The 12,347-nt window shown below is 37.3% G+C and overlaps 1 protein-coding gene across 1 annotated transcript in view; it reads left to right on the top strand.

Annotated features, from left to right (window-relative positions):
* Positions 1-12,347, top strand: part of SEMA3E (semaphorin 3E) — a 275,433-nt gene that overhangs the window by 250,038 nt on the left and 13,048 nt on the right. Inside the window, exon 16 of the mRNA XM_005679077.3 lies at positions 548-687. Coding sequence (XP_005679134.1) covers positions 548-687 — 140 coding nt within the window. The remainder of the gene's footprint in view (positions 1-547; positions 688-12,347) is intronic.

Genomic DNA, 12,347 nt, shown 5'->3' with positions numbered 1-12,347 from the left:
CTTCTCTTGCCTACTTTATCAATGGACGTTGTCCCTGATTTCCTATTAATTTAACACTGACATACCTTCTAACTGTTCTGACCCATCTTCTGTAATCAAACTCCTAGTTACTTCTTTCTCACTCCATAGTCTGCTGTGCCTTTTTATTGTCTAGATTTTAGTATGCCACTCTTTCTAAATAACTCGTGTATATGACCTTGTATAGATATTAGCAGTAAGCAATAAAACCTATTCACTTTGTTATAGGGATCTGAATAAGGAATCATTTAAAGATGATTTGGGAGAATGGGAATTCTAACATGTATACTGTCATGTAAGAATTGAATCGCCAGTCCATGTCTGATGTAGGGTGCAGCTTGCTTGGGGCTGGTGCATGGGGATGACCCAGAGAGATGTTGTGGGGAGGGAGGTGGGAGGGGGGTTCATGTTTGGGAACGCATGCAAGAATTAAAGATTTTAAAATTTAAAAAAAATAAAAAATTAAAAAAATATATTATTTACCAGTAAAATAAAATTCTCAAGGCTGATGTTAACATTTATGTTACAGGGGATGCTTTGGATAAAACTGAAGAGAGATTGGCCTATGGCATAGAGAATAACAGTACTTTGCTGGAATGTACTCCACGATCTTTACAAGCAAAAGTTATCTGGTTTGTACAGAAAGGACGTGATGCAAGAAAAGAGGAGGTAATTCATAGCTGCACATTCACACAATAGTGACTTGCGTATAGTGTATGATTAGTAAATTGATTATGATTTATTTGAGTACTTAAAATTAAAGCCTGTTGTACTGTACCTGCTTTTTATTATGTGTGGTTTAGATTCATATAGATATATATGTGTATCAGTATAGGTGTATATATGTGTGTGTATATGTGCGTGTGTGCTAAGTTGCTTCATTCATGTCTAACACTTTGCGACCATATGGACTGTAGCCTGCCAGGCTACTCTGTCCATGGGGATTCACCAAGCAAGAATACTGGAGTAGGTTGCCATTTGTTCCTCCAGGGTATCTTCCCGACCCAGGGATCGAACCCATTTCCCTTACGTCTACCTGCACTAGCAGGTGGGTTCTTTCCCACTAGTGCCACCTGGGAAGCCCATATGTGTCTATATAAAGATTCTAAAATACATATACACATAAATTATTATATAAGTCGTGTCCAACTCTTTGCGACCCCATGGACTGTAGCCCACCAGGCTCCTCTGTCCATGGGATTCTCCAGGCAAGAATACTGGAGTGGGTTGCCTTTTCCTTCTCCAGGGGATCTTCCCCACCCAGGGATTGAACCCAGGTCTCCTGCATTGCAGGCAGACGCTTTCACCAGGGAAGCCCTCACGTATGTATTTATATACATATAAAAACAAATGTTGTATATATGTATGTATAAAATTTGGAACCTAGACTTGGAAATTTTTTTACTGAGGAAGTGCTCATTGTGTCATGATTTTAGTGTCGTTCTGTCAAAATGATGTCTCAAATCGTATTGCCCAAGGCAGTGTTTTAGAAAAATGTCAAAGTTAAATACTGTTATTACATGTATCTTAGACATATGGATAAGAGAATGAAAACAACAGCAGCAACATTAAAGCAGTTGATATAGTTATTAAGTCACATATGAGACATCTACTATGAGGTTCCAATGTTGTCTCCTGGGAACATCAACAGAAAATATATAAGCTCTTTTGCCCTTCTAAGCAGGTTTGGTAGTGGAAATTCTATTTATTATAGGTGTCTAGATATTGAGAAATGAACAAACGGCACTGCTTTTGTAGATGGAAGAAATGTTGTTGTTCAGTCACTCAGACATGTCCAGCTCTTTGTGACCCCATGGATTGCAGCACAGCAGTCCTCCCTGTCCCTCACCGTATCCTGGCGCTTGCTCAAACTCATGTCCATTGAGTCAGTAATGCCATCCGACCATCTCATCCTCTGTTGCTGTGTTCTCCTTCTGCCTTCAATCTTTCCCAGCATCAGGGTCTTTTCTAGTGAGATGGATCTTGGCATCAGGTGGCCCAAGTCTTGGTGTTTCAGCTTCAGCATCAGTCCTTCCAATGAATATTCAGGACTGATTTCCATTAGGATTGACTGTTTGATCTCCTTGCAGTCCAAGGAACTCTCAAGAGTCTTCTCCAACACAATAGTTCAAAAGCATCAGTTCTTTGGCACTCAGCCTTCTTTATGGTCCAACTCTCACATCCATACATGACTAGTGGAAAAACCACAGCTTTGACTAGTTGGACCTTTGTTGGAAAAATAATGTTTCTGCTTATTAATATTCTGTTTAGGATTGTCAAAGCTTTTCTTCCAAGGAGCAAGTATCTTTTAATTTCATGGCTGCAGTCACCATCTGCAGTAATTTTAGAGCCCAAGAAAATAAAATCTGTCACTGTTTCCATTGTTTCCAACTCTATTTGTCATGAAGTGATTGGACTGGATGCCATGATCTTAGTTTCTGAATGTTGAGTTTAAACCAGCTTTTTCACTCTCCTCTTTCACCTTCATCAAGAGGCTCTTTAGTTCCTCTTTGTTTTCTGCATTAAGGGTGATGTCATCTGCATATCTGAGGTTATTGATATTTCTCCCAGCAATCTTGATTCTAGCTTGTGCTTCATCCAGCACACCATTTTGCATGAGGTACTGTGTATATAGTTAAATAAACAGGGTGACACTATACAGCTTTGATGTACTCCTTTCCCAATTTTGAACCAGTCTGTTGTTCATGTCTGGTTCTAACTGTTGCTTATTGACCTGCATACAGGTTTCTCAGGAGGCAAGTCAGGTGGTCTGGTATTCCCATCTCTTGAAGAATTTTCCAGAGTTTGTTGTGATCCACACAGTCAAAGGCCTTAGCGTAGTCAATGAAACAGAAATAGACGTATTTCTGGAATTCCTTTGCTTTTTCGATGATACAGTGGATGTCAACTCTGCCTTTTCTAAATCCACCTTGAACATCTATAAGTTCTCAGTTCAAGTATTATTGAAGCCTGGCTTGGAGAATTTTAAGCATTACTTTGCTAGCATGTGAGATGATTGCAGTTGTGCGGTAGTTTGAACATTTTTTGGCATTGCCTTTCTTTGGGATTGGAATGAAAACTGACCTTTTCAATCCTTTGGTCACTGCTGAGTTTTCCAAATTTGCTGGCATATTGAGTGAAGCACTTTCACACTATCATCTTTTAGGATTTGAAATAGCTCAGCTATTTCAGAAATAGCTCAGCTGTTTCAGAATTCCATCACGTACACGAGCTTCTTTCATGGTGATGGTTCTTAAGACCCACTTGACTTCACACTCCAGGATATCTGGCTCTAGGTGACTGATCTCACCCTGGTGGTTATCTGGGTCATTAAGATCTTTTTTGTGTAGTTCTTGTGTGTATTCTTGCCACCTCTTCTTAATACCTTCTGTTAGGTCCATACTATTTCTGTCCTTTATTGTGCACATCTTTGCATGAAATGTTCCCTTGTAATCTCTAATTTTCTTGAAGAGATTTCTAGTCTTTCCCATTCTATTGTTTTCCTGTATTTCTTTGCACTGATAACTTAGGAAGGCTTTCTTATCTCTCTGCTATTCTTTGGAACTCTGCATTCAGATGGATATATCTTTCCTTTTCTCCTTTGCCTTTCATTTTTCTTCTTTTCTCAGCTGTCTGTAATGGAAGAATAGGTAGTATTTAAAACACACATACAGTCTGGAGGCAATCACTGGGCAGATGAATACAGGTCTAGGTTGCTGGTTGTGTGTAGGAAAAGGTCTAGCTAGGGTGTAAAGCAGATAAATCTTAGATAAGACAGATAAACATTGTTGATGTTGATGTGGGCTTTGAACTCAATTTTAACAAAAAAAATGGTATTTAAAAGCAGAAAATAGAAGAAAATTTGGTTGTATTAATGGGAGATAGATCTTGGTGAATATTGAAGAAATGGTCCTTAGTAAAGAGGTTACAAGTTAAAATGTGTTAAGAAATTTTAGAGACCTGCCTTAGGACACAGAGGACAGCTGATAGGTACTCATCAGATAGTGAATCCAGGAAGTCTCCACCTCATTTGATAATGAAAACCAAACATTTGTCATTGGAAGTGTAAATGGCTGATTCTATGTATAGAGCACAAAGACATTTTTTGCCACTTTCCCCCCTAGCCTGTTGTGAAACTTAAAAACATTTTTTGTTTAGTGTCAGTCAGTGCATTCTGGGAGATGACTAAATGTGTAATCTGGGCTAGCTATTAGAGAAGGAGCTTCAACATAACATAGGCTACTTAGAGATAACATAGAAAGGCAATCAGGAGAGCAGAATTCTCCTAAATCTTTCATGACATTGTAAGAATAAACACGTGTCCAAAAATGATACAGCATATTGCAGTGGAATAAATTATTAATGTAGTGCTAAAGTGTTTTCCATTCCATATATCTGTTATAAAACTGGCTTTTGAGTTTTGTCATAACTCACTTGGCAGGAGCGGGCCTGGGAATATTCTGTTGTTCCTCCAGTTGAATGACTTCAGAAGACAGGAAAGTAATTCTTTCATCAGTAGTTTTCTTCACTCAGTATGTTCTGTTTTGAATTTTGAACTCATTGTAATCTACCTCATTTGGAAATCTTTACCAAGTCGTTTTGACATGCTGTATCCAGCAGTGTTCAATTTTAAGTTTCTTTCTCAGACTGTTAATATAATGTACTTCTTTCCCCAAAATTTTGGTCCCTATTTTCAACTAAATCCAAATTTCCCTAATATATTTACTGATATTTGAAATTTTGAGTTTACTCTATGTATTATGGGCTTCCCTGGTGGCTCAGACAGTAATCTGCCTGCAATGTGGGAGAACTTAAGTTTAATCCCTGGGTCAGGAATATCCCCTGGAGAAGGGAATGGCTACCCACTCCACTATTCTTGCCTGGAGAGTCTCATGGACAGAGGAGCCTGGTGGGCTCCAGTTCACAGGGTTGCAAAGAGTCGGATATGACTAAGTAACTAACACTTTCACTTTCACGATGCATTATAAGTTATATTATAATCAGATAGTGCTTGCTTTCTATAGATATAGTGAAGTATATTGATTTATTCATAATCTGAAACAAAACACACAGTTGCTAACTTCATCAAAAGCTAAGTGTATATGTTGTGTACACAAAGCAAACTGACCCTATGTGTGTATTCTTTCAGTTGTTTAGAGTCCGTTTATAGTTGTTTTAGAGTTTAGAGTTTGAACATTTTTTCATTTATTGTAGTTACTATAAAACATATAAGGTCAATTTATCATTAAATCTTGACCATTGTAAAGGATGTTTAAGGTCACCTAGTCCAGTTCTTACCTCATGTGGGAATACTTTTTAGAATATCCTTGACAGTGGCCAACAAGGCTCATCCTTGATAATGCAAACCATAGTCAGACCATAGCCTTTGTAAAATTTTTGATGTCATGTCCTTCTATTGAACTGAAATTTTTGAGTCTGGAATCTGCTTATAAGTCCACTCTCAACCCTCTTAAGTGGTCCAGAAACCACATATTCAGGTGGATAACATTTTTGATCAAATGAATCTGTAGAAATGCTCCATAACCAGATGTCTAGGAAGAATCTAGCAGTTCAGTTATCTAGTTTACAAACTGGAATACTTCATTTCTTTCAAATATGCACTTTATAGTTTCCTGCTTCCTTAAATAACATATATGAAATGTAAACTATACATTTTATAATTCCAGAAATGTTTATGGAAAGCCTAATTTGTAAGTCCTTCATAAGGGAGCATTTTCCCTTAGCTTGATGACCTGGTTAATTATGGTGTGTGTATCCATTACAATGACATTTTGGAGGAGAAAACTTCATAGAAGGGACTTGAGAGATGAAGCTGTCTTTTTTTTCATGTTTATCTACTACATATAGGAATTGGAGTCGGCATCTTGTCTTATTATTCCCATATCTCACAGCTGTACCTTAGGCATAATAATTCTCATCTGAAAAATGCAGAAACTAAAACTCAAAGAGATAGAGCTCATAAACAGAATCAACAACAGGCCCAAGGTTTGAGCTCAAGGATTCCTGACTCATAAGCTGAGCTGCTTCACATTTCTTCATCAGCCAGCTAACTAGGAATTTGCCTTATGCATTTTATAAAATATACCAATTTATTCTAAAAGATGTGTTTATGGATGAGATCATTGAGATACAGAACGTTTAATCACGTTCCTAGTTACTCACACCTAGTGAAGTAGATTCACATGCAGGTCTGTTAGTTTTTTTCTGCTAAATTACACAACCTTCTGAAATCAGAATTCTAAATACAGTTTCATATGCTCTGGGATAAACATTGGACAAATGGGAAAAAATGCGTATTTTTTCCGACAATGTATAGTGGAGTATGTCACTGTAGCTTTGGTGGCAGAGGTATTATTCCCATGTTTAGATGTCTGAGAACCTGCCAATAATTTAAACAGTTCCCATTGATACCAGAAATCATTATTATACAGTTCATGAAAGTGAAAGTGTTACTCCCTTAGTAGTGTCTGACTCTTTGTGACTCTGTGGTCTGTTCATGGAATTCTCTGGGCACAAATACCAGAATGGGTTGCCATTCCCTTCTCTAGGGGGTCTTCCTGACCCAGGGATTGAACCTGCATCTCCGGCATTGCAGGCAGATTCTTTATTATGTGAGATACCAGGGATGCCCTATAAATGCACCTCTTTTATTGTGACTTTGTGGACTGTAGCCTGCCAGGCTCCTCTGTCCATGGAATTCTCCAAGAAAGAATACTGGAGTGAGTCATCATTCCCTTCTCCAGGGGATCTTCCCAACCCATGGATGGAACCTGTGTCTCCTGCATTGTAAGCAGATTCTTTACTGTCTGAGATACAATGCACACATCAGTGCATTTCCAGTGTCAAGCTGCCTTTTCAGGATTTTACTGTATGCCAGTTGGTAGAAGAAAGATTCTCTATCAAAATGAGTGTGCTGTATCATTTGAGCCTGTGTAGATATAAAACTCAGAACTTTCTATCATTTCCTTGTTTTTAACTAAAATAATGCTCTATTCATTTATTTAAAATTTATTTAATGACACCTATTATGTCCTTCTTTCATGGAACTTATACTCTGGAGCACAAAGAAAGATAGTAATAATAATTGTATGACTAAATAAGAACACCATTTAATCTGTCAGATGATGGTAAGGAGGAAAATGCAAGAGAGGTTACTTGCAGGGAAGGTTGAGAAGGCCATGGTAAGAAGTTCACCAACAAGGTGACACTTAGAAATGACTTGAAAGAGGTGAGGTTGTAGGCCATGTGACAGGGTTGGATAACAGCTTTCTTGACACTGGGAAAGCACATGCAAAGGCCCTGCTTTATCAGGAGGGCCCCTGATATATCCAGAGAACCTAAGAGCAGAGGGCAGCTTGGCTGGAGGGGAAACAGCAGTAAGGAAACTAATAAACTGAGTCAAAAAGTGAGATGAAGGCCCAGCTCATGAGGGATTTGTAGATCCTTGTAAAGGGCTTTGGTTTTTGCTCTGAATTCAAAAGAAAGCCATGAGGTAGTTTTCAACAGAGCTGTGATATGATCAAAATTTGATTTTAAACAGATCACTTTGGTTGTTGTATTAAGACTATAGTATGTGGGGGTAGGGTGAAGGTGAAAGCAAGTTATCATTGAGGTAGGTAAAAGGTGAAAGCAGGTTATCATTGCATCTTTATGTTCAGTGACACAACTGTCCACATGCCCTTAACCTGCTGTGTCAAAGGGTGACTAAGTGGCCTCTTCATACACATGATAGCAAATGCGTCACATACACTCTTTGCTGTTATTGAAAACCAGAAAGGCTATTTACCATCTCATATGGAATACTTTTTCAACCTTCTGTTCTCCTCCTTGTCTGTGTATCTAAATTTAGTGTTTTGGTTCAACAAATACTCACTCAGAGCCTACTTTTTTTGATGAACAAATCATAGTTTTAGCCCTTTTGAAGCCTATAGTCTTATAGTGAATAAAATAATGTGAACAGATCATTATATTTGCTACAGTATATTATACAATATATTTTCCCCTGTTTGTGAATCCAGATGAAAAGAAAAATGTCTCAACTAATAGGGCAGGAGTGGAGGATGATGGACAGTTAGGAGAAAATTCAAGGCCTAGGTGGCATCTGAGCCCTGTGTTAATGGGTAAGTAGAAACCAACTATCAGGGACAGTGGCATAAGCATGTGTGCTGGAGAGGAGACACGGAACGGTTGATGTAAGTCTGTGGTCGAGATGAGAACGCAAAAGTGAGTAGATCTATCAAGGGACCATTTCACTGTATCTATAAGCCAGTGAGAATGCCTTAGACAAACTATTTAGATACACTACTCTAGAAACTAGCTTACTGGGTAGAAGGGTAAGCAGGGTGTCAAGAAGAACGTTTAAGAAGGTGTTTCAGTAGGCAGATGAAAGATTTTTGACCAAACTAAACGGTGGTAGTAAGAAGGAAGAAGACACATACTAATTTTTATGAGATAACATTGAGTGTATTTGATATTTGAGGGGAAAAATAATTCACCTATTCCAGCTTTGGGTGTTTCTGTGGTTGATTGTGCAAAAGCAAGATTCCAAGAATATAGGGAGGAAAGGTAGAGTTCAGTTTTGGCCGTATTGAATTGGGGGCCCCTGTAAAGCATGCAGACAGAGCTATCCTTCTGGTATATTCATGATTGGGAATATAAAGCCCAAAGAAAAGATTTGGAATGTCAGGAGACGAGTGAGAGGCCTCAGCAAAGAGGCAATGAATTCATGGAGATAATAAAACTAAGAATACTATAGCACGCATCAGCATTTTAAAAAAATAAATAAATAAATAAAATGGCTTAATGTGTACCAGGTACTGTCCTAAGAATTTTACATATAGGTGTACTTTTAATCCTTGCAACAGTCTTATGAAGTAGTTAGTATTATTGTCCCCACTTTATATTTAAGGAAACTGAAGCACAGAGAGATTGAGTTACTTGCCTGTGAAATCAGTCTGAATTTGAGCCAGACTTTCTGGTTTCAGCTCTAGGCCCTTAGTTACAGAGCAGTAGGCCCTCCAACTGCCGTAGCCTACCTTGGAGAGTGAATGAATGAGAAGCCCGTGAACTAAGGCTAGAAGCAAGGGGGAAACCCACATGTAAGGAAAAATTAGAAGAAGAAACAATTCTAAAAGATGAAGAGTAAAATTGTTAAGAAAAACAAGCAATGATTTCAGTTAACATTCATTTAGTGCTTATGTACCCTGTTCTATTAAGTGCTTTATGCGTTGTAGTTTATTTAAAACTTAACATTTTTCTGTGGCAGTTAGTGTCTTTCTGTGCATTACAGAGATGAGATTAAGTAACTGATGGAAAAGACACCGATGGTAAGTACCACTGGAGTGGTATAGCTTGAGGAGGTATAGACAGTAGAGTTGGGCATGTGGTGTAATAGAACTCAGAGAAAAGACCTTGGATAAGGATGAAGTGACAAACAGCATCCTTGGAAACATTCAGAACAATAAGCACCCAGGCTCTAGTGAGAATGTTCATTGGAATGGTTAAACCAGGAGCCATCGAGCAACAGGTTAAGTGATGGGGCTAAATGGTTTAAGCATGGGGCTGTGTGGGATTAGAAACAGCTTGTATAGTGTTCTCCACCTAAAGGTTTGGATGAGAAATCCAAGGGATCAGCAATAGGAGATGATAGTTGAGAGAACTTTCGCCTTTTTTGGCTTGGTCATGTTTAGAGGTTGAAGGGAAGTATCCACAGAGAAGAAAATGTATAGCTCAGTGATAAAGCAAGACAAAGAGTATGGGAGAGAGAATATCATTACAAACAAAAGTGACAGGATGGATTCTAAGAAGGAAGTGGAAAAATCCCCACTCTCTGAACTGGGGAGAAAAGAAAATATTTTATATGTGTGGATAATTTCATTCACAAAATCCAAGTTTAGCTGTTCGATAGTCTATCTATAGTTATTTGAATTAGGTACTCATGTATATATTTCTGCATATAGTTTTAATTTGGAACATATCTCAAATCTTCCTTGTAGGAAGAAGATATAAAGTGTGTTTGTGTGATTGCAAAAGAAAAAAAAAAAAGCTGTTAGAAAACACCACTAAATTACCCTGAAATGATACACCCAAGTTTATGAACTCTCAGTTTCTGTAATTCCATGTATTTGTATTTACAAGCTTCCAAAATGATTTAAAATTTTTGATTCTTAGCAACATCCCAAAGGAAATCATCCATACTTGCTAAGGCATGTGGTTGTACAATTGAATTTTTTCACCATGTATTTCTCTTTCTCTAAAATACATGAGCATTGTATTTTAAAACTAATAATTGAGGAAAAATTTAAGTATGCATTGATTTTCTTAGATTTAAACATTTATTAGTCCACGGTGTAATTTTCACCTATCATGACAAAGTAAGCCATAGTTTCTTTAAGATATTCAGAAGATTAATATAACTGCTCACATTATTATGATTCTTATTTTGAATGTTGTAAGTTTGGAATATGTTATTTCCAACCTGAAAATAGAATGGTCTTTTAAACTTTGCCAATGATTTAAAGCAGAAGTTGCCAAAGTACGACGTGGGGGCCAAATCTCAGCCTCTTTTAGAAATAAAATTTTATTTGAAAACTGCCATGTTGATTTGTTTACCTAGCATCTATGACTGTTTTCATGCTCTAGCTACAAGGTTGAATACTTATAACAGAAACCACAAGACATATGAACACCACAGTCTTCACTTTATAGAAAATTTGTTGACCTCTGATTAGAGGTCAAAGGAAAATATATACAAGTAAAGCCTCATTAAATATCTCTGTATTTTGGACAAAAACATATTTTCATGAAAAACCAAGCCCTCATTTTGTACTGAGCACTATATTTTATTGGAATGAGTTTCAGCAAAGCCAAACAAAATGAATATTTTCTTGGAATATGTTCTTTTGGATTTTATTCTTTACTGACAAAACCAGTGTGCTTCCCAAAGACACTGTAAACAAGATGGAGTTATAGGAAGCAGGTCATAAATCCTCAGTGAGGAAATTTGGAGCAATCCCAAGATACGTAAAATATTCTTCATGTCCATGCCAATGAGGTATAGCACAGTCCAGTAAATTGCTGGTCCATAAGACCGCCATCATAATTTATCCATTGGTGAGCATGGAAGGCTTATTTTCTCCTTAATCCTTTTTGATCTTTCTGTCAGAGTTTCTGTACTTAAGAGAAACCATTTTTGTGCATTTGTGTTTCTTGAAAATAAAATATCAGTTGTATGCACTGTGTAGACTGCCTAAATAATGCTCAAATGTACATGTTTTTAATAGAAAATTCAAGAGAGGATGTAAATTGACATCAAAATTCAAAAACATCAATTTGACTTCACTCTCAATTCTTTTTTTTTTTTTCCTGTGCTAGAAATTGTCACTTTTCAACTTTGGCTTCAGACCACCTACTAAACAGGATAAATTCCTCAAAGTCATTTTAAATTTTGTTGAGAAATCTGAGGGATGATTAATCTACCAATCAGTAATTCTTTCCAGGTAACTTAGAATTCATTGCATCTATACTAAATTTATACTGTCTCCATGGAAGCATATTTTTATTGATGAGCCATACCTTATGGAGATAGCTTCTCTTGAGAAAACAAAAGAAAGAAAAATACACAAATTACATCTTTGAAATGTTACAATTGCATTATGTCATCAAAACTAGGAGACTTGAAGTAAAATCCTACCTTCATTCGGCTATCTTGTTTGCTGCTGCTGCTAAGTCGCTTCAGTCATGTCCGACTCTGTGCGACCCCATAGACGGCAGCCCACCAGGCTCCCCCGTCCCTGGGATTCTCCAGGCAGGAACACTGGAGTGGGTTGCTATTTCCTTCTCCAATCTTGTCTGCTAGATGACTCATTTCCTTGACTTTCACCAGTGCTAGCTAGTCCATGACAGGCATCAGTGACAGACATAAATTTACCTTTTCTGTCTTTATTTACATGTTTTGAAAGCATCAGATTTGTTCCTCGTGAATATTATTTCTTCGTTTTTCTGGTTGTCATAACATTAAAATGCATGAACTCTGCCTCATTTGAAACATCTGTTTAGCAGTTTTTACGTTTATACTTTAGTCTATTAAAAATGTGTTCATCTTTTATAAACTAACAACTCTTTACAGGTAAATATTCAAAACATGTTTTTTAGCCTTGACAAGCGTGTTTTTATGACATAATATGCCCCATATTTTAGTTCTGGAGTAATTAGCAGTATAGCTTATTAATTTTATTTTTTCCTTTGTAGTGGCAAAGACGCACTTTCTTTTGTATGGTAGGAAAATATAAAGCAACTTCGTGATCTTA

Source organism: Capra hircus, chromosome 4, assembly GCF_001704415.2.
Source record: "Capra hircus breed San Clemente chromosome 4, ASM170441v1, whole genome shotgun sequence".
NCBI lineage: Eukaryota > Metazoa > Chordata > Mammalia > Artiodactyla > Bovidae > Capra > Capra hircus.
This window is presented reverse-complemented; position numbering and strand designations above follow the sequence as displayed.